This window comes from Hyperolius riggenbachi, chromosome 3 (assembly GCF_040937935.1).
Source record: "Hyperolius riggenbachi isolate aHypRig1 chromosome 3, aHypRig1.pri, whole genome shotgun sequence".
Lineage (NCBI taxonomy): Eukaryota > Metazoa > Chordata > Amphibia > Anura > Hyperoliidae > Hyperolius > Hyperolius riggenbachi.
In genome coordinates this window covers 270,414,319-270,437,774 of record NC_090648.1, presented here as the reverse complement: position 1 = coordinate 270,437,774, position 23,456 = coordinate 270,414,319, and the positions used below count along the sequence as shown (strand labels likewise).

Genomic DNA, 23,456 nt, shown 5'->3' with positions numbered 1-23,456 from the left:
TAGTGGCCACCTTAAGTCGGAAAATTCGAAGCACAAGTATGGTAAATTGTGTCCTCGAGGTAAAAATAAGTTTCCCACCCTCACCCCCCTTCATAAAGAAATGGTAACCATAATTGTAATTTGTGGTCATGACCAAATAATACGCACAATACAGATTTACACTGACTTGAAACTGAGCCAGTTAAACCGAGTGTCTGGTGGCTGGATAATTAATCAGCAGCTAGCAGCTATAATTGGCTGGATTTAACCCCCACTCCCTGAACCAACCTGAAATGTCAATGTTAAGAAGCAAAAATACAGACGAAATATTTTTCTGTACCATCCTCCATGTATATGTTTAGTTTTTGAACTATAGTTAATTTTGGTCTGTTTTTAACCGCCCATATGTGAAACTGGTTGGAGGAGGGAATAACAGACTTATTATCAAGATCTATCTCCAGAGGTTTGTGTTGTTATGCAGTATTCATACATTATGGTAATGATTAATGGCTTATTTACAGCAGAAACAGTGATAAATCTTATATGGCACAGTAATTAAACCTTCTGTTTTTTGTGTCGCATAGCACTAGTAACTTAAGTTCTTCGGGTGTGAGAAGTAATCGGTTTAATTTTACTATTTTATTTTTTGAGTGATCTTTTTCATGTATCATATAAAAGATCACTTTAGTGAAAAATTGTAAAATTTATATAAAAAGATATACATGTGGATATATATTTTTCCCAGAGAAAAATGTCATGCTATGTCGCTGACACTTACTGTAGATTGTAAAAATCTGACAGGTTTTGGACTAGTCCAACCTGAAACAAGCATGCAGGTAATCAAACCAGACTTCAGTCAGAAACACCTGATCTGCATGGTTGTTCAGGGTCTTTGGCTAAAAGTATTGGAGGCAGATCAGCAGGACAGCCGGGCAATTTGCATTGTTTAAAAGGAAATTACATAGTTGCGTATTATCCCCTACCGTTCGTGTCCTTACCTCTCCCTCTAGATTGTAAGCCTTTGGGCAGGGTCCTCCTTTTGTGTCCTACCTGATCATGCACCTCCATTACTGTGCACCCATGCTATGCATCTGAGTGAACCTAACTTGCCTAATCTCCATGCTCCATCCAGTGACTAAGCATTACCTGGTACTCATACTATGGTGTGTGATCTGGTTTTCTTGTATTCCTGTATTGTCATATTGCTATATGTCACCCCTAAATATTGTCTGTAACCTAAATTAATGTTCAGCGCTGCGTAATATGTTGGTGCTTTATAAATACAATAAATAAAGAATTATACCATCTACGGAATCTGACTCCCCCCTGTTTAAAAGATATTCACTCCCCTTTGGAAATGTACAAATCGTTGGAAAGGAGAGAGTCTTGGCTTACATCTGCACTTTGCTCTGCATTGGTGATATGCATTGTTCTGGAGTTAGGGGGTGTTTAATGAGAGGTGTCTACTTCTTTTTAAAATAATAATCCTGCTTTACTGAAATCCTTTTGCCCCCTTTCCTGCTCACTTTGCTTACTGTGCCGTGGGTTTGGTCCTTGCTTTGCTCGAACATCTCTTTATTCTAACTCTATGTCCGCTTGGATAGTGACCCAGGGCCTTCATCAGAAATTCTTGTGCCCCATACTGGGCAAACCTACTGAGCACTCTTAACTCCTCTCTGCCCCCACATGGCAAATCACAATCTTTGAAGGCCTGAACAAATTAACTTCCGTGTGTCTGCTTTTCATGTGTTTCCATGGCTGGGAGCATCTAGCCTGTGTTTAGTTCGGTAACACTGTAACTGCACTTGCACAGAACACTCCCAGCTACGGTAGCACAATGGAGAATCTGCATCAGAAAAATCACGTTTAGAGGAAATAGGCCCATAGACATTCATTGGAGTCAGTTTTTCTGCATCCAGAATCCGGGTGTAGTGGAAACGGGCCCTAACAAAACACATAACTGCACATAACGGTATACCTTTGTGCAGAGAGTATGCTTGGAAAATCGTAATTAGTGTTTCATATATTAATTTGACAGCCTGGTAATTAGTCTGAGCCCAATAATAAGCAGTAATTGAATAGTGTAGTATAAATGTGCATTGCTCAGGGTGACATTATTAGTTCCCAAAAGGAAGAATCCTTGTTTAATTTATGTGGCACTTGTTCTACTCACATTACCATGTCCCTAAACCCAATGGGTGACTTTGTCTTCTGTGTTAAATGACATTCTTGGTTGAATTGTTTTTTTACAATAAAATTATGAGCTATCCTAATCTTAATTTTCTTTGAATGTGAGCATTCCGTGGGGTTGTGTTTGTGACACTCTACCTTTTTGGTTTGTGACCCTAAAATAGAAGATGTTATATACTCCATAGTTTGCTGCAAATTTGACAAGCCTTACTGATGGCTGTGTGGAGTTTGCTCAAGCTTTTAATATCTGTAGGGGTTGTTTGCGTGAGAGGGACGCAGGACATCTCTGTATCCTGGAACAAGCAGGGCGAACTGCTGAACTCTGCTGACGTGGTTTGTTGTGTTACATGTTTGCTTTCAGGGTTCTCTTGGAAGAGGGACTTCAACTTTTAACTATACAAAGACCCATTCAACAAGGAATTGTATGCACTTCTGGTTTTATAGTGTACAGTATAGTTTTCTGCTCTGCAGGAAAGAAAAACCTTTTCCATACATAATCACACTGCTGAATTACAACTTTGCAAGGCTTCTTAAAGGGTATTCGGTATTTGTATTATTCAGTACATATATATTTTATGTATTAAGTTCACCTGTAATTCTTGTGCACTAAATCAGTTTGTACAGAAGTGTAGCACAAATAAAATGTTCGCATTAGATACCGCAGCCAATGAGTGGAAATAAATCTGCAGGGTCTTTACACATGGGCCAGCCCTGGAAGCAGGGAGATTGCAGGCCAGCAGCAGTGTGTGTGTAAAGAGAGAGAAAACCAAAGCTGGAGACCTGGCGGAACCAGGGCTGTGGCAATTTTTGGGTACCTGAAGGCGAAGTTCTGGAAAAAAAATGTACTGACTCAAACTCTGACTCTTAAATTAAAAACCGTAATTAAAAGAAAAAATATGACAATGTTTTATTTCTCAGAAAAGGGTCAACTTAAATATATACAGTAATGGCAGTGCTTTGTCCAAAAAATGAAATAATAATCCAAAAAACAGTTACTTGTGCTGCTGCAATAAAGTGGTCTCACTATCTTTAAAGAGAACCCGAGGTGTGTTTAAAGAATGTTATCTGCATACAGAGGCTGGATCTGCCTATACAGCCCAGCCTCTGTTGCTATCCCAAACCCCACTAAGGTCCCCCTGCACACTGCAATCCCTCATAAATCACAGCCATGCTGTGAGGCTATGTTTACATCTGTAGTGTCAGTCTCAGCTGCTCCCCCGCCTCCTGCATAGCTCCGGTCCCTGCCCCTGTCCCTTCCCTCCAATCAGCAGGGAGGGAAAGGATGCAGGCGGGGACTGGAGTTCTGCAGGAGGCGGGGAGAGCAGCAGACTGACACTATAGAGATAAACACAGCCAGCTCTGACAAGCTGTTTGTCAGCAGCGTGGCTGTGATTTATGAGGGATTGCAGAGTGCAGGGGGACCTTAGGGGGGTTTGGGATAGCAACAGAGGCTGGGCTGTATAGGCAGATCCAGCCTCTGTATGCAGATAAAATTCTTCAAACCCACCTCGGGTTCTCTTTAAAATCAGATATACACATCTGATTATGACTAGGGTTGCAACGGTATAAATATCCACGTTATAACTCAAAAAACAAAAATCACGGTATGGCGATATCATGGTATACAGTATTACACAATTTGGACACAGGCCTCCACCTTACATTAAATAATGTGCCCCCCCCCCAGCATATGCAAATGTGCCCCACTCCCTCAGCATACATATGATTAAGCCGCCGGAGATTTGGGTGCTGGGTAAAGCTGTAAAACTGCTCACCCTGCTCCTGCAAATGTCCTGGTGGCGTTAACTATTCCCACTCTAGGTCGCCATGGGTGGTGGTGAAATATGCAATTTGGTTTCCAGCTATTGCTGGCAGCCAAATTACATTGTTTTTTTATAGTAATTTGTGCTCTGTGTTTTGACGGCACCCACATTCCTATTACGTCCTATGGTGGCACCAGCTGTGCTCAAATCTGTGACGGTTTTACAGAACTCCACTCTCACGCCCCCCCCCGTATTGTAGTCAGGTATTGGTGCCTCCAGTATAGCTAGTTAGGTATAGGTGCCCCCCAGTATAAGTAGCCAGGAATAGATGCGGCCAGTAGTAGGTGGCCTCAGCATAGGTAGCCAGGATAGATGCAACCAGCAATAGGTGGCCGCAGTATAGGTAGCCAGGAATAGGTGGCCGCAGTATAGATAGCCAGGACAGGTGCAGCCAGCAATAGGTGGCCGCAGTATAGGTAGCCAGTAATAGGTGGCCGTAGTATAGGTAGTGTGTAATGAATGTCCGCAGTATAGGTAGCCAAAAAAGGTGCCCAGTAATAGGTGGCTGCAGTATAGGTAGCCAGGATAGTTGCAACCAGCAATAGGTGGCCGCAGTATAGGTAGCCAGGAATTGGTGGCCGCAGTATAGATAGCCAGGACAGGTGCAGCCAGCAATAGGTGGCCGCAGTATAGGTAGCCAGTAATAGGTGGCCGTAGTATAGGTAGTGTGTAATGAATGTCCGCAGTATAGGTAGCCAAAAAAGGTGCCCAGTAATAGGTGGCTGCAGTATAGGTAGCCAGGAGAGGTGCAGCTAGTAATAGGTAGCCAGGATAGGTGCAGCCAGTAATAGGTGGCCGCAGTATAAGTAGGCAGGAATAGGTGTAGCCAGTGTTAGGTGGCTGCAGTATAAGTAGGCAGGAATAGGTGGCCGGAAAAAAGGTAGCCAGGATAGGTGCAGCCAGTAATAGGGGGCCAGAGTATAGGTAGCCAGGAATAGGTGAAGCCAGTAATAGATGGCAGAAGAATAGGTAGCCAGGATAGGTGCAGTCAGTAATAGGTGCCCGCAAATATAGATAACCGGGAATAGGTATAGCCACTAATAGATGGCCACTGTATAGGTAGTCAGTAATAGGTGGCCACAGTATAGGTAGCCAGGATAGGTGCAGCCAGTAATAGGTGGCTGCAGTATAAGTAGGCAGGAATAGGTGTAGCCAGCTAAAGGTGGCCGGAGTATAGGTAGCCAGGATAGGTGCAGCCAGTAGTAGGTGGCTGGAGTATAGGTAGCCAGGATAGGTGCAACCAGTAATAGGTGACCGGAGTATAGGTAGGCAGGAATAGGTGTAGCCAGCAATAGGTGGCCGCAGTATAGGTTTGCAGGAATAGGTGTAGCCAGCAATAGGTGGCCACAGTATAGGTAGGCAGGAATAGGTGTAGCCAGCAATAGGTGGCCACAGTATAGGTAGGCAGGAATAGGTGTAGCCAGCAATAGGTGCCTTTCTCTGCAAGGTGATGGGGCTATAAACACACCTGCTGATATGGGGCTCCAGGGAATCTTCTTATACAGACCATGTGTTGGTGTATTTACGTTAGTAATAACAGGCTGGAATAGCCAACAGGGTAAAGTGTCAGCTTTCTGGTTAGGAGCTTTGTTTTGTTCCCCAAGATATCTTAAAATTCTTAAGCTTTGGCTGTGATAAAATGCTTTTTATGTCACATACTTGACCAACAAGATTGTCATATGTAAATTAGAGGAGTCGGTGGCTTATCATAAACTGAAGAGTCTGAATTGGATGATTTTTGTACGGACTCCACAGCCCTGGGGGAACAGACTGAAGTCTAAACAAGAGTTATGGCGATGTACCCTTACTCCGTACTGCGCCACATAAGATGATGGTGCTATATAAATAACCTGTAATCCTGCGATCCTTTTTAAAAATATGCTCCCCCCCACACCCATCATAGAGTCTGTGCCGCTCATGCCCCCTCTTCTTCACCCCCACGGGTGGGCAGCGACTTGCTGTGGCTTGTGCTTTGCACGGCATGTACTCATCTGCTGCGCACAAAGCTCTATCAATGCTGTGTGTTACATATAACTGCCTATAAGTATATAAGATGATGATGATGATAATAATAATGCAGGCAGGGAGGGGATACCTGTGCTTAAGTGGTGTAAAAGGTTAAAAAAGAACCTTTAGACTTTATTGCAAGTATGTACAATATGTATTAGCTTTTCTTACTTTTGATTGAACCAGTCAAACTTTCATATCACTTCATATCAAACTTTCAATTTCAATTCCTTTCCCAGCAACATGGCCATTTGACTAGAAAATGGCACCGGTGTTTGCACTGACTGTGTGATCCATGAGTAGTAGGCAGATTTTAGCATAGTATTTTTAGAGCAAAAAGGAAGATACAGATGGGGAACTACTGAAGATTATAAAAGTAACCGTAAACTTTAATCTGTAGATGGCAGGCACTGTCCTCCCATCTACAAACAATTTTAGAGGTACTGCAGAAACAGGATCTATTAACATCTGCTTTAGCTTTTCTTCCTCTTGTTGGACAAATCTTGTGGCATTTTGCAGTGCTTGAAAATCTATTTGAGTGCAGTCTTTATGTTTATCATTTTTTGTTCTCTCCAAGGAATGTGCTTTGCACGAGCACTCCATAGAGCAAGAGGTCTCACAGGCAGTATAACTCACCAGCTACCTTCAGGTATGTCCACATTACTCTTTTATCTTGCATGGCTGTGGTCATGAAGCACTACTTTGTCTTCTCTTGGAGCATGGGTATGAAAAAGCAGGCCATGTTTCAGTTTGTGAATTATCACTGATAAGTAGTTATGCACAGTGCATGAAACACTTTATAGAATCCATTGTTGAAAACAGAAAATATAGTGGATTAACATTCTCTGATGCCTTTAGCTGCTGATGTTCCCTATTTTATGTATTAAAAATACTAGTGGAAGAATCTGGTTACTATTCCCAAAACCAAATGGTTTAATTAATTTTTTTTGTGTGGTTGGTTGAAGGAGAGTGTTGGACATTATAGATGTGCTAAGGAGGAGGCTTTTATTTTGATTTGTGTTTTGGGTGGGCTATGACTGCCGTTAGATACAGCTACTTAAATGTATATACTCGCATATAAGCCGACCCCCCAACTTTTACTAAAAAAAACAGGGAAAAATGATTGACCCTCATATAAGCCGGGGGTAGGAAATGCTGGATTGGTGCAGGCCGCGTGATCCCCCCAGTGTGTCCCAGTATAGCTAGTATAGTGCCCAGTATGGGTAGGTAGTGCCTCAGTATAGCTAATATAGTGCCCAGTATGGGTAGGTAGTGCCCCAGTATAGCTAGTGTAGTGCCCCAGTATAGCTAGTGTAGTGCCCCAGTATAGCTAGTGTAGTGCCCCAGTATAGCGCCCCATTATAGCTAGTATAGTGCCCCAGTATAGCTAGTAAAGTGCCCAGTATAGCTAGTAAAGTTCCCAGTTTAGCCAGTATAGTGCCCAGTATAGCTAGTATAGTGCCCAGTTTAGCCAGTATAGTGCCCAGTTTAGCCAGTATAGTGCCCAGTTTAGCCAGTATAGTGCCCAGTATAGCCAGTATAGTGCCCAGTATAGCCAGTATAGTGCCCAGTATAGCCAGTATAGTGCCCAGTATAGCCAGTATAGTGCCCAGTTTAGCCAGTATAGTGCCCAGTTTAGCCAGTATAGTGCCCAGTATAGCCAGTATAATGCCCAGTATAGCTAGTAAACTGCCCAGTATAGCCAGTAAAGTGTCCAGTATAGCAAGTATAGTGCCCAGTTTAGCCAGTATAATGCCCAGTATAGCTAGTAAACTGCCCAGTATAGTCAGTAAAGTGTCCAGTATAGCAAGTATAGTGCCCAGTTTAGCCAGTATAGTGCCCAGTTTAGTGATCCCCTTCCGCCCGCAGCTCCCTCCGCGGCCGCAGCCGGCGGCCGCTTCCTCTACTGCGGGTGCCCCTCTCGCTCTGCTCTGCTCGCCGTGTATCACAGCAGCGCGCCCGGCGCTGCTGCTGTGACGAGGCAGGAGAGAGCGGTTCCCCTGGTAATAGCAGCGGCGGCCACGGAGGGAGGCAGCGGGAGGGAGGGAGCGGGCGGGGGGCGCCGCGGACCACCACCACCACAATAGAGACCCGCATACAAGCCGACCCCCCAACTTTTGACCCCCTTTTTGGGGGTCAAAAATTCGGCTTGTATGCGAGTATATACGGTATGTCCTAAAGTTAACTTGGCCTCGTTGTTGCAGGGGAATACACCATTCGTTTTTTGGCAGATAGATGGCTCGATAGTTTCTGACAGGTCTGATTTAGATTTCCTCATAGAAGTGAATGGAAATCGCTCAGAAAAATCGATTAGAAAATTGATCAGAAAGTGAATGTGCCAAAAAACTCAATGAGTATTCCCAGCATTATAAAAGTTATAGATGTCGCTGATTTCATTACTTAACAATTTTGTAGCAGCAAAGGAGATAAGGGTAAATATCAGAAGGCTGGATAAAGGGGATAAATGGGGATAGAGGCAAATAAAGATGGTCTCCTATGCGACAATCATTTTGAGCCAGGACTAAGGACAACTACATTATATGTATCCAGAGTAAGAGGAAATGATTTAGCTTCACCATGGGTTGTTTTTTTTTTTTTTTCCGCAATAAATAGTTTAGATGTTGGTAGGAAAGGAATGACATGAAAATGAACTAAAAAATAAACAGGGAAGGAACTCACATTTTGAATTATTAGAACAGTATTTTGAAAAAGTACCATCCATAGCTGCATTGTTGACCTTTATATGTGAGCGCAGCAGGCAAATCTGTGAGAGGGAGTTAGCCATGTTGAGGCTTCAAAATCCGAAAGAGCCAGAAATGAATGGAGTTCCTGATTACCAATCACATTTACACATATCTCTTTTTACTGCTATTTAATTGTGCATGAAAATGTTTCTTATGACTGTTCTTCAAGCAAAAGCTTTAAAAGCTTTCTGTTTTTAACAGCTTTAAAGGTCATAGATAATCACACAGTGATGCTTGTTTAGCTCTACAATCCGTGTGCTTCACATTTTACATGCAGAGAAAGTACATTGCACAGACCTATTACAGATCAGACTCTGTGAAGTCCATCTACAAAGAAGCACATTTACGGCACATTGCATGCAATGTTTTAAAATGCATATTTTTTTCTTGAAGCAGACCTGTGCATGCATTTGTTAACAAACCATTTACAGATTTCTGGTTAGTCCTCTGACACTGTGGGAAGCAATGTACCAGCAATAAATCTTCTGGCACTCGTTTTCCTCCAGAGTGGTGTAGTTATTATAGAAGTCTAACTCCTCAATTTATTATGCATCAGTTAATTTATATGATCACTTGGCTACTCTAATATGAACTATTAGTTGTCCTTCCGACTTTGGTGGAAGGATTGGTATTCCCTGTCCCTTTAAAACAAACCTGTGTGAAATGTCTAGATCCTCCACGGCTCCCGCTGTCCACCTCCACCTTGCAGTTGCAGTGCTGGGACCCATAAAGCCTGCAGACATGCTCCCGTATGTGAACGAGCGCAGGCGCAGGACAGCTTGCTCCTGTGCAGTAGCACAAAATGGTGGTTGGCTTGTACTCCCCACCGGCCCTGTGGCTGGTTGCTTTTGATATAAAATATTTACATAAATGTAAGAGTTGTACTTACTTTTGTGAAATAAGGTATTATTCATTCAGCAAAGGGCACTGTCTGCATAGAGATGATTCGTTTTACCTGATCTGCTCCGAAGAGTAGAGCTTCGTACACACACTAGATGAAACTCAGCCGAGGCAGCCGATAATGACCACCTCTGCCAAGAATCCAGTGTGTTTACAACAGCCCTCGACTCCTCTCATTACAGCCCAGAGCATTGGTCTCTCCACTTACCCCACGTGATGTCACTCCTGTGCTTCTCTGTTGGCTTCTCCCTCCCCTTCTACACTCGCATAGGAACAAAACACGTTGCAAGCAACGTGTCTGTACAGCCCTTCAATGTCAGACGAGGGATTGGGTGCTGATCCCTTCCGGGGGGCATGCCTTTCTCATGTGTATAAGGCTTAACTTTTAATTACCGTTTTAGAGAGGACCAGTTAACATATCAGTATGTTTTTGAAATGTGGTAGGAAAACCAGAGTGCCTAAAGGAAAAATGCAAACGCAGACAAAGCATATAAATTGAAAAAACTTTGAACTCTAACTCTGCAAGGTGAGAGTACTTGTCATTTCTAGGTACTATATACTGTTGATTGTGTTTGTTGGTGCCAAATTAATACAGAGCTAATTGTTTTATACACCTTAAACCTCAGTCACAATAGGAGAGAGCTTTAGAAGTTCGGGACAAAAAAAGTGTTAATGTTATTTATTAATTTTTACTGGAAAATGCAATTGTTCACCCACAGTGGTTGTGAGAGGTAATTCAGATAGTTTACAGTATGTTTTAATTAGTATATTAGAAGCAGTAGAGTGTTGTACCGTGTTGATGATGATATTATCCATTTAGTCATATCCGACTCTTGGTGATTCTATGAGTTAGCTCTCTCCATGCTGTCCGATCTTGTACCACTTCTGCCAGTTGCCTTCAGCTCAATCCTGTGTCAGCTTTGATGGTGTCAAGCCAACGCCTTCTCTGGCGGCCTTGTCACCTTTTGCCACTGATCAGTCCTAGCATTAGGAATTTGATCACATCACGTGGCCAAAATATGCGAGTCTGAGTCTGGTGATCTTGCCTTCCAGTGACATGTCTCATCTTATACGTTCCAATATTTCTTTGTTCGTCATCCTTGCTGTCCATGGAATACGTTGTACCGTACCATGTTAGCCATCAGTAAATGCAGGGAGTTTTTGAATCAGGATTATACCATTTATTGGCTAACTAAGAGATAAACAAACAGCTTTCGGCTAATAATAAGCCTTCATCCGTGTCCCACTGGTGTTCACCTACAACCCACACCTGGAAATCTTAAAGGGAATGTCCAAGCAAAATAAAAAAATGAGTTTCACTTACCTGGGGCTTCTACCAGCCCCATGCAGCCATCCTGTGCCCTCATAGTCACTCACTGCAGCTCCAGTCCCACGCTAGCAGCTTGCCGACCTCGGAGGTTGGCGGGACGCATTGCGTACATTTTTACGCATTCCCACTAGTGCAGGAACATTAAAGGGAAGGTTCAGGGAGGGAGGTAAAAAAATAAAAATCAATATCCACTTACCTGGGGCTTCCTCCAGCCCGTGACAGGCAGGAGGTGCCCTCGCCGCCGCTCCGCAGGCTCCCGGTGGCCGACCCGACCTGGCCAGGCCGGCTGCCAAGTCGGGCTCTTCTGCGCTCCAAGGCCTGGCACTTCTGCGTCCCACGCAGCCGCGCTGAGGTCATCGGACGTCCGCCGGGCTGTACTGCGCAGGCGCAGTAGTTCAGCGCCTGCGCAGTAGAGCCCGGCGGACGTCCGATGACGTCAGCGCGGCTGCGTGGGACGCAGAAGTGCCAGGCCTTGGAGCGCAGAAGAGCCCAACCTGGCAGCCGGCCTGGCCAGGTCGGGTCGGCCACCGGGAGCCTGCGGAGCGGCGGCGAGGGCACCTCCTGCCTGTCACGGGCTGGAGGAAGCCCCAGGTAAGTGGATATTGATTTTTATTTTTTTACCTCCCTCCCTGAACCTTCCCTTCAACACATACATTTTTTCGCATTACTAGTCCAATGCGTAAAAATGTATGTGTTAATGTTCCTGCACTAGCGGGAATGCGTAAAAAATTACGCAATGCGGCCCGCTGACCTCCAAGGTCGACAAGCTGCCAGCGGGGGACTAGAGCAGCAGTGAGTGACTACGAGGTCACAGGATGGCTGCATGGGGCTGGTAGAAGCCCCAGGTAAGTGAAACTCATTTTGTTTATCTTGCTTGAACCTTCCCTTTAAGAAAGATTGCAAAAGAACTTCATCCTGTTCTTCACAAAGATCAGAGACTGAGAAAGATATTCCTTGAACCCCCCCCCCCCCCCCCCTTAGCATTCTGACACCCACCCAATCTTACACAGATTTTCAGGAGTGCCTTAAATAGGCCAGAACAGAAGGGAGCATTCCCCTGCCGAGGGAAAAGGTGTGGGACCTGTAAACACATGCATTCCACCGTAAGGATACTAATACCAGGTACACAATAGGAATACAAAGTAGAAGGAATCTTTTCCTGATATTCATCTAGTCTGGTATACCTGATCATGTGTGCAAAATGCCCCAAAGGAATTTATGTGTGAGAAACCAGACAACTTCTACGTGATCGCATGAAACACCACACCGCAGGTTCACTATTAACTGCAGAAAAAGGGTACTGATCTCCCAATACCCACACATTTGTTTACCTGGACACATTTTTAAGTGATTGTCTCGTCACTGTATCAATGGTTGGCTTTAAATCGTAAAAAGTGAGTAACACAAGAAACCACATTTATACATTGGTTAAAAATTGTAGAAGATGGTTTAAACAAGGATTCTAACTTCTTGTGCTGGTACGATGAGTTTTAAAGAGACTCTGTAACAAAATTTTCAGCCTTAGTTCTTCTATCCTATAAGTTATTTTGCCTGTTCTAATGTGCTCTGGCTTTCTGCAGCCTTTCCTAATTGCACACGGCTGTGTTTTCTCTGTTATATGATCCAATCTGTTTTCATCTGTCGGCTCTGTTGGTTTAAGGCCGGAATGTGTGGAATGTGCAGGGCTGCTTGTGATTGGATAGAAGCGATACGCACCCTCTGCAGGCCCCCCTGCAGGCTCTGTATGACTCACACACTCTGCTTATGTGAGCCTATCACAAGCTGGTTAGTTTGTTTGTAAACACTGCCTAAGGGCTGGAACCCACAGGAGCGCTTTTGGCAGCGTTTTGGCAGCACTGCGATACGCTAGCAGTTTGCCAAAACGCTGGGCTAATGTTAATGGATGGGGCAACTTCCACAGGAGCGTTTGCGTTTCCCAGAAACGCAAACGCAGGACCTGCAGCATTTTGGGAGCGTTAGCGCTTCAATGTAAAGTATTGAACCGCTAGCGGAAACGCTCAGCAAAACCTAAACTGAGCGGTTTTGCTAGCGTTTTGCGGTTCAGCACACTGTAACAAAATGAAAAAGAATTCACAGGACCAATCAGGATAAAAACGCAAAACGCAAAACGCTAGGCACCCGCTGGGGAAAAAAATACAATGTTGCAAAACACGACCCAAAACGCGCATGAATCCGCTTGCAAACCGCTCAGACAAAACGCTAGCGGTTGCGTTTTGCGTTTGCGGTTTTCAGTGGGTTCCAGGCCTAAAACTGTTAATTACAAGCCAGGATTGCAGCAGAGAGTGGCAGAAACAGCACAGAGGGGCCCAGGAGAACATAATGAATAGAATGGTATGCTTTTTGCTGTAAAAATTTTAGAGTACAGATTCTCTTTAAATGCCACAATTTTTTTTTCTATCTTTTAATTTTTTTGTTTCATATGCTGGTAAGATGTTCACTGTCGCCATTCATTTTATTTTATTTCATATGCTGGTAAGATGGTTTTAAATGCCACAGTTCTAATGAACTAATGGTGCATGTAGTCAGCCCATTCATGTTTGAACGCGGGGTTTACAATGTCTCCCCATCACTAGAGTCTGCTTTATGTTGTAGGAAACTGTGGATCTGATAAATTAACCTGCTGGGCATTTCGATTATGCGCAGCCACACGGCTGCGCATAGTTTTTAATACCTAATATTTTTTTTTAAAATCATGTAGCTAGCCTAGCGCTAGCTACATAATACCCCCCTCCCTGCCGTATCCCTCCCACCCCTCTGATCGCCGCTGGCGCCTATGCCCGTCAGGAAATCCCGTTCTGAACGGGATTTCCTTGAGGGTTTCTCCCGTCGCCATGGCGACGAGCGGAGTGACGTCATCGACATAGTCACGTCACAGGGACTCCCGATCCACCCCAAAGCGCAGCATGGCGGCGATTGGCCAGGCTGCCCACGGGGTCTGCGGGGGGGGGCCCTGTTTCGCGGCAGATCGGCGGTGAGCGGCGGCGATCGGGTAGGACACGTAGCAAGCAAAGTGCTTGCTGCGTGTTTTAAAAAAAAAGTATTAAAATCGGCCCAGCAGGGCCTGAGCAGTGGCCTCCGGCGTCTCTGGACGAGCCTAGCTCGTCCAGAACGCTAGGGAGGTTGAGACAGGATGCCTGGGAAAGCCTCCTGAAGTAACAGTTAAGGCATCTAATTACATTTATTTATGTTTGCTAAAGAATGTTTCTCCTCTGTATGCCAGTATACATAAGCTGCGTTTTTCACATTTTGTCAGGAACCAAGTTCGACGAAGGCATATTATTAACCAAAAGCTTACTCTTTAATTATCTCTAAGTTAAGGTTCATATACACGTCCGATAAAGATCGTTCGTCATGAACGATTCATGACGTTTACACGATATTCAAATTAGACCGAAAAGATCGTTCGTAATGAACGATTGTGTACACACGTGAACGATATAAGTATAAAGTACTGAACGACGAACGGAAAAAAAAATGCGTGCGCAAACGGAAGTGACTTTATGACAGGCAATAAGAACATGCGTACTACTCCACAGATAATCATTATCGGACGATCTTTGTACACACTGCAACGATTGAATGATTATCTTTCGAAAAAATCCGCGGGCTTGGTTCGGTCCGATTGAACGATAACGGTCTTTATTGTCCAAAAAAACGATCGTTGGAAAATTTGGAACGCACGATTATCGGTCCGGTTGTTTTCGAACGATCGTTATCGTACGTGTGTACTCAGCTTTAGCCAATAAATGGTATCATTGTGTTTCAAAACTCTTTGCTTTTAATTAGTATTCCACACTTTTCAGAGGCTTGTGAACTATATGTAGCACATTTCTTGACCTTGTAGAGTAAGCTTCTGTTCCCATGTTGGTTTATAGAAGGGCTTCCTCGATTTCAGGTTTGCCTAAAGTAGATGCCATTGCTCAGTTTCAATTAAAAAAATGTTTGTATGTAGTTTAAATAGTCTATAGTGAATGCGTGTTTGAAGGTTTGATACTCCTTTTTTTACCTTACACGTTCTTTGTATTTAAATGTAGCCGGTAGGACTTTGTCTATCTGGTGTTGGCAAATCTAGATTTACTTAGCCAGCCTAATCACATTGTATGATTCAATTATGGTTGCTTATTTAATTTTAGTCTTCACAGTAGGTGGAATGTTCTCCACCACAGTAAGGATAATTGAAATGAATAGAGTAGTAATGCTTAACCCCCTGTTTTACTAAAAGCAAATTGTCTTCAGAATATTATTAGTTTAATTGTCAACAGGAATTTCCGTAATAATTTGAAGTGTGGTATATGAATTTGATTATATTGCAATGTAAATATGGCATCATAATGTTGGTAGTTGGGCCTATAAAGTACTCGTTTGATTGCTTGCAGTTTAAAAGGACTTCATTGTGTTTTTTTTTCTGTTTGCAGTCCTAATGTGGTTATGAGTTATCCATAATTTTAAAGGAAACCTGAGGTAAAAACAAGCTGATAATATAATTGTTTGTTTTTTTATTTTAAGAATCCCACAGTTTTTTTTTTTATTTATTTTTTTTAAAAGCTAAACTAAGTTAAATTTTGTATTGTGTTGCAGGAAAAATAGTCATTCACACAGTGTAAATGTGCCAGAGCTAAAGTGTGTGAACTGTTGACCATTTTCAGTAAGGGTTACGCCACAGTCGGACTAGGTCCTGATTGCAGAGAAAATGTTACTTGCATAGCTAAATAGCTAACTCGGGCAGGAAAAGAAGAACATGAACATAGCCTGGGTATATGTATGCTTGGCACTATACATCTATACATATATCTATCTCATCAGGACACACATTACCTTGGGTACACTTTAAGGCTCGTTTCCAGAATTTATTTCCTTATACCATCCCTCTTAACTGGCACGGAACCCTAAACTTTGCATCCTATATTGTCCTCTGAGGGTATTCAACTACAGTATCACATGGCTCCAACAGTCAGTCATGAAGTCCTAATTCCCACCCTGATTGTCCCAAAATCAACCATGCCCTTCCTTCCCGAGCAAATCACCCACCAAAAACCACACCCCTGCCTTGATGACATGGAGTGGACTGTGGCGCTGATGGCTATTCCTCATTTCAGTCAGTGTGGAAGGGACAGAGTGAATGTGAGTACCTCATCTCCTTCCAGAAGTTACAGTGAGGCCTGGCAACCTCCAAGACTGAAAGGGACACAGACCGAAGAAACTTCAGGCTATCACTGGAAGTTCTCGAATCTCCAAGTATAACATGGGGTCTGTGAGAGAGGGAGGGCAAAGGACTTTTGTTGTTGTTGCTGCTTTTTGTTTTTTTTTCAATAGAATTTAAATGCATGTCTATATATAATGGGTGATGATAATAAGGATTTGCCTGCTATCTGTTTTCTTATTTGTAGCATCTAGATTTTCTAATTCATGTATTCAGTCTCTAATAGAGACACATTACAGCAGGACGTTTGTGCCCAGTGTTTTTCTTTTTGCAGTAGAATCCTTTTATAGCAAACTCCAAGGAACCGGAAAAAATAGTTTACTGTATCAGAAGTTAGTGACTTGTAACATCTGGGTCTGTTGCATTTCTTTTCTTTTTTGCAGGTGGTCATGTTGTCCCTGTAGCAGAGATTGTATCCGTTGGAGACGCAGAGATTGATGAGAAGTACTATCATGGCATGCAGTGGAAGCACATGTGTAAACCCCATGCATTTACTGGTAACCACCTGACCACTATTTCTCTTTTAGTGTGCATTGTCTGTTATTGTATAATGGATAGTATACGTGTAACGGATAGCATATGCAAATATCTGTTGTTTTGATTGTTTGTTTTTTTTTAAATGCTAATGTAAGTTCATAATATGGATGTACCAACTTATTATTCTATCCTACAACATAAATTAAAAACCAGAGCAATTCTCTGCATTTCACACTCCACACATTCATTAGCCAATAACTTTATCAATACTTATCACACGTAAATGATCTATACATTTTTTTTTTTGTTTTTTTTGCCACCAATTAGGCTTTCCTTGGGTGATACTTTTTGCTAAGAATTATTTTACTTTATAAGCATTTTAAAGGGAATAACAGGAGAAAAATGTAAAAAAGTTATTATTTCTCAGTTTTAAGCCATTATATTTTAAAGGGAACCTTAACTGAACGGGGGGTAAAGAGTTTTATTTACCGGGGGCTATTACCAGCCCCCTGCAGCAGTCCTGTGCCCTCGGCGCCGCTCTGGAATCCTCTGGTCCCCCGCTGTCACTTAGTTTCGTTTTTGACTACTCACCAGTCGCCGGCCGCCATGCGTATTATTGGACACATTCACCAATGCAATTTGCGCTATTGCGAACCGCAACGCATACAAAAATACGTGTTGCCACATTCCGCACGCGTAGCTATGCGGCAACGCGTATTTTTGTACGCGTTGCGGTCCGTAATAGCGCTAATTGCATTGGTGAATGCGTCCAATAATACGCATGGCGGCCGGCGACTGGTGAGTCGTCAAAAACGAAACTAAGTGACAGCGGGGGACCAGAGGATTCCAGAGCGGCGCCGAGGGCACAGGACTGCTGCAGGGGGCTGGTAATAGCCCCAGTTAAGTAAAACTCTTTACCCCCCGTTCAGTTAAGGTTCCCTTTAAAGAGAATCTGTATTGTTAAAATTGCTCAAAAGTAAACATATCAGTGCGTTAGGGGACATCTCCTATTACCCTCTGTCACAATTTCGCCGCTCCTCGCCGCATTAAAAGTGATTAAAAACAGTTTTAAAAAGTTTGTTTGTAAACAAACAAAATGGCCACCAAAACAGGAAGTAGGTTGATGTACAGTATGTCCACACATAGAAAAATACATCCATACACAAGCAGGCTGTATACAGCATTCCTTTTGAATCTCAAGAGATCATTTGTGTGTTTCTTTCCCCCATGCACTGAAGTTTCAGGCTGCTCTTTTCTTCCTGCAAACAGCTTTGCCCTTGTTGTAATTCCTCAGTATGTGAAAGCCCAGCCAGCTCAGAGGACGATTTATCCAGCTTGTAAAAGATAAGAGAAGAGAGAAGCTGCTCTAATCTAAATAACACACAGGCAGTGTGCAGAGAGGGGCCTGGAAGGGTGAGTTCATAGCAGAACCACAACACTGAAGAACTTGGCAGCCTTCCAGACACAGGCCGACAAGTCTGACAGGGGAAAGATACATTGATTTATTACAGAGACAGAGATAGTATAAAGTGCTGCAGTTAGCCAGAACACATTAGAATAGCTTTTGGAACTTGTAGGATGATAAAAAACAGGATGCAATTTTTGTTACGGAGTCTCTTTAAAATAAGAGCTTCTGTAGATTAAACCCACATTTGATTTGCCAGTTTGTCCTGGTTATTACATTTAAATTATAATCCTAGTACAATGTATGGCGACAATATATTATTTGAAAATAAAGGTGCTTTTTTCCATTTTGTATCCCTGGCTTTACCTGCAATTATGTGGCTCTTTAGTATCCCCCCACCACCCCTAGTTAGCCAGATGTGTTCCTGTATATACCCCCCCCCCCCCCCATAGTTGGCTAGATGTACCCCTCCCGAGCCCCAGGTAGCCAGATGTGCCTCTGTATACCCCCCCACCTGAGTTAGCCTGACGTGGCCATTTATCCCCTCCCCCCTATAGTTGGCCAGGTGTGGTTTTTAATCCCCCCCCCCCCCCCCCCATGGATAGCCTGGTGTATGCCCCTGTATCCCTCCCCCCATGGATTGCGAACTGTGTGCTATGTAGTACCCCCACTATGGGGATAACCAGGTGTGTGGCCCATTAAAATACCACCCACATGCTAGGTGTCTCCCCCCCCCCCCCCTCCCGCAGATATAGGCGCAGGGAAGCGTTACAAGTCACAATCTCTCACCTGACCTTGTTCCACTGGAGATCGTAATCTTCTCCCTGCGGTACCGCTGCCAGCCTCACTATGCTGAACGGATCGCAGACCTGATTCATTCAGCATAGTGAGGCTAACAGCGATACTGCAGGGAGAGGATCGCAGTCGCCGCAGGAACAAGGTCAGGTAAAGATTGTTACATTGTAATCCTGCCCAATCGCAGCATGGAGGGGGGGGGGGTGTAATTAAAGGGGATCAGGCAGGTGGTGGGGAGATCGGACCCCATGGCAGGGATGCCGGTATAGTGTAGTTAGGGAGAGGGGGGTTAATGAGCCCAGGAGTGTGCTAGCACGCCTGCTGTGCTCATTAAATCAAAGTGACTTATATTCACATCAGGTGGCTTTCAGGATCCATTTGCAATGACGTGAATATACTGTAGTTAGGATGTAAACTGGTTAATGAGCATTGCCTACTTGGTTTCTGGGATTTGCACATCTCTTTTCACTGCATACCATTGACAAGAGCATTGGAGTGAGCCTGTAACAATAGAGTTGTATCAGGCAAAGCAGGGCTGTGGAGTTGTAGTCGAGGAGTCGGAGCAATTTTTGGGTGACTGGAGTCGGGTAAATATACACAGACTCCAACTCCTAATTAATTTAAACTGTAATTAAAAAGAGAACATAACTTATATGCAATATATATATATATATATATACATACATACATACATACATACATACATACATACATACATACATACATACATACATACATACATACATACATACATACATACATATACATATACATCTTTGCTGTAAGAATAAAACCTGATGTGTAGTTGTATCACTACTACCTCACATTTAACAATACATCAGATTAATTAATGTCATGAACAAAGGGAGTGCATTTGTATTTGCTTATAAATTTTGCATAAACCTGCATTAACACAAATTATTTGTATTTGTTAATTAGATACAAATAATTCTACGTTGATGCAGGTGTATGCAAAATTTGTAAGCAAAAAAAATGCACTCCATTTGCTTATGGTTCAGATCTTGCAATGTGCAAAGAAGAAATATCCCCATCATTTTCCTGCAGAGTACCTGCACATCACTCTTAGGCCACATACAGACATCAGACCATAGTCTTTGGAAAATGAAAGATCACAGACCAATCTTACCCCCTTCCATGTAGTATAAGAGCCATACTCTACACAGTCTTTTCTATGGAGCTGAACTCCACATCAGAAAAAATCTTTGCAAGATGCTGCACACACAGATGCTGTACAGACACAAAAGATCAGTATCTGCAAAAGATCTGTTCCTGCCAAAAATCCATTCCTACAAATTGCAATGATAGTCTATGAGATCTGCAGATCATCATACACACATGATTTAACTGACATTCATCTGCAGATCAGATCCACCAGGATGGATTTTCAGATCTGCAGATCTGCAGATGAATGTCAGTTAAATCATGTGTGTATGATGATCTGCAGATCTCATAGACTATCATTGCATTTTGCAGGAACGGATCTTTGGCAGGAACAGATCTTTTGCAGATACTGATCTTTTGTGTCTGTACAGCATCTGTGTGTGCAGCATCTTGCAAAGATTTTTTCTGATGTGGAGTTCAGCTCCATAGAAAAGACTGTGTAGAGTATGGCTCTTATACTACAGGAAGGGTGGTAAGATTGGTCTGTGATCTTTCATTTTCCAAAGACTATGGTCTGATGTCTGTATGTGGCCTTAGATGTACCCACAGTTAGGTTGCCTTGGGCCCGATTTATAACAATAAGAACAATAACATTTCTATAGCGCCGTGGCTCTGATAATTAATTTGGTTAAGAGAGTTAGCTGTATTCCTGAAGCGTGATTCTTCAAGCTTTTTTAGAGCACTCATTTTGAGGGGGCAGAGGATAATGTGTACTCATCTTAATTTCATTTTTAGGAAGTGTTGTTACTGTTGAAATGGGAGAAATAAAATGTACTTTAGCAGATGGCTGCTTTGCCTAAACCATTAAACACCCCCCCCCAACCTTTTTTTTTTATTTATATATATATATATTTCTTTTTTTCATCTAGTTCATTATGTACAGAGAATGAAGAAGCATCGCTGGCGATGCAAGGCGGTCACATTTTGGTGCAGTGATGAAGTTTTGTGTTGCCACTGGTTGCAAGCACTAAATGGCCTGCTTGATCAACTGAGTAAGTTTAGCTTCACCTATTAAAGTAGAACAAATGCTATTTTGTTTGGAAATGTCAAAAAGATTGGTCAACTATAAAGATAATGACTGCATGGAGCATTAAAGAGACACTGAAGCGGAAAAAAAAATTATAATCTAGTGAATTGGTTGTGTACTATGAATAATTACTAGAAGATTAGCAGCAAAGAAAATATTCTCATACTTTTATTTTCAGGTATATAGTGTTTTTTCTAACATTGCATCATTCTATAATATGTGCAGATTACACAACACTCAGCATTCAAAATGAGTCTTTCAGAGCAGTCTGTGAAGTAATGACCTCTCCTCTAGCAGAGGAAAAGTAAATAGTCCAGGAACAGTTGAGATAACAGCCCTCTCCTGGACTAACTTATGCTACGTACACACATGCGACAACGATCGTTCGTTAAGAACGACGAACGAACTTTTAATTGATGAAAGAACGACCTAAGTAAAGATAGTTTTAAAATGTGTGTAACGATCTGATCGTTAGAACGAACGTTACATCACAGAAAGCAACTATTGCGCCTGCGCATAAAAATGAGAAGTTCCATGGAGAAATAGTGAAATGCGCATGTCAAGCCTAGTACGAACGATCGTTTCCAACGATGTACTACTTTTGCAAACGATCGTCGTTGGTTAAAATCCGCCGAGACAGAACTTTCTTTTGTAGCGATTTGGCTCGTTCGTCGTTTGCCTTAATAGTCGGTGGTTCGTTTTTTGTAACGATCGTCGTTGGTAAAGATCGGGGAACGATCGTTACAAACGACTATAGTCGCATGTGTGTACGCACCTTTAGTCGGAGAGCTTAATGGCTTGTTTGCATAGAGATAACAACTGGAGTTTCTAACTCTTCCTGTACTGGAAACAATTACACTGATGTATCTGATCTTAACCTCCCTGGCGGTTTATTAAAATCCGCCAGGGGGCAGCAAATACGTTTTTTTTTCGTTTTTTTTTTCTTTTTCATGTAGCGAGACAATGTCTCGCTACATGATAGCCGCTGCTGAGCGGCATCCCCCCAGCCCCTGCGATCGCCTTCGGGGGGGAACAGGATCTCTTGGAGGGCTTCCCCCGTCGCCATGGCGACGGGGCGGGATGACATCACCGACGTCGTGACGTCAAAGGGGAATCCGATCCACCCCACGGCGCTGCCTGGCACTGATTGGCCAGGCAGCGCACGGGGTCTGGGGGGGGGGGCGGCTGCGGCGACGCGTATAGCGGCGGATCGGCGGGTAGCGGCGGCGATCGGAGGTTACACGCAGCTAGCAAAGTGCTAGCTGCGTGTAACAAAAAAAAAATTATGCAAATCGGCCCAGCGGGGCCTGAGCGGTGCCTCCCGGCGGCATAGCCCGAACTCAGTTCGGGCTTACCGCCAGGGAGGTTGTTTTATTTCTTAGCTGTGCTACACATACAAATCATAATATCATCATTTTTTTTTCACTTCAGTGTCTCTTTTTAAGGATGTAGCTGAGTATAGGTGTGTTTGTGTGTGGTGGTATACCTGTTATGTTCATAGTACTGCACTTCATATTTTTATGGTAAAACATACAGACATCATTAAAGCACTATCTATGTGCAAAATGTTATATTTTGTTTGTACTATATACCAATATCTTTGTCTTAATCACAGAGGACACTTGGCTTTGTAAATATTTGCTTTCACTCCCTAAAATCTTCGTCTTATGCAACCATGCCTTTGAGATGGGGCAGTGCCATTAACAGTAGGGGTGACTTCAGCTAATTGTACCACTTTAACCACTTCAGTCTTCAGTCGTTTTCACTTTATGCATTCGAGCAATGTTCACCTCCCATTCATTAGCCTATAACTTTATCACTACTTATCACAATGAACTGATTTATATCTTGTTTTTTTCCGCCACCAATTAGGCTTTATTTTGCAGGTACGTTTTGCTAAGAGTTACTTTACTTGCAAATGCATTTTAACAGGAAGAATAAGAAAAAAAACTGAAACAAATCATTATTTCTCAGTTTTCGGCCATTATAGTTTTAAAATAATACATGCCTCCATAGTTAAAACCCAAGTATTGTATTTGCCTAATAGTCCCGGGTATTACACCGTTTAAATTATGTCTCTATCACAATATATGGCAACAATATTTTATTTGGAAATGAAAGTGCATTTTTTCCGTTTTGCATCCATCACTATTTACAAGCTTATAATAATAATAAAAAATAGAAATATTTCATCTTTACATTAATATTTAAAAAGTTTAGACCCTTGGGTAAATTTTTTTTTTTATTGTATTGTTTTTTTTTTTATTTTTATTAAACATTTTATTTGGATATTTTTGGGAGGGTGGTATGTAAATAGTAATTTTTTATGTAAATATGTGTTTGTTTTTATTTTTTTTACATGTGGATGTAGTCTTA

The 23,456-nt window shown here is 42.7% G+C and overlaps 1 protein-coding gene across 1 annotated transcript in view; it reads left to right on the top strand.

The window, feature by feature from the left end:
- LOC137560758 (ceramide kinase-like) overlaps positions 1-23,456 on the top strand; it is a 72,327-nt gene that overhangs the window by 9,072 nt on the left and 39,799 nt on the right. The window contains exons 2-4 of the mRNA XM_068271907.1: positions 6,577-6,648; positions 16,578-16,691; positions 20,923-21,045. Of these exons, the coding sequence (XP_068128008.1) occupies positions 6,577-6,648; positions 16,578-16,691; positions 20,923-21,045 (309 nt within the window). The remainder of the gene's footprint in view (positions 1-6,576; positions 6,649-16,577; positions 16,692-20,922; positions 21,046-23,456) is intronic.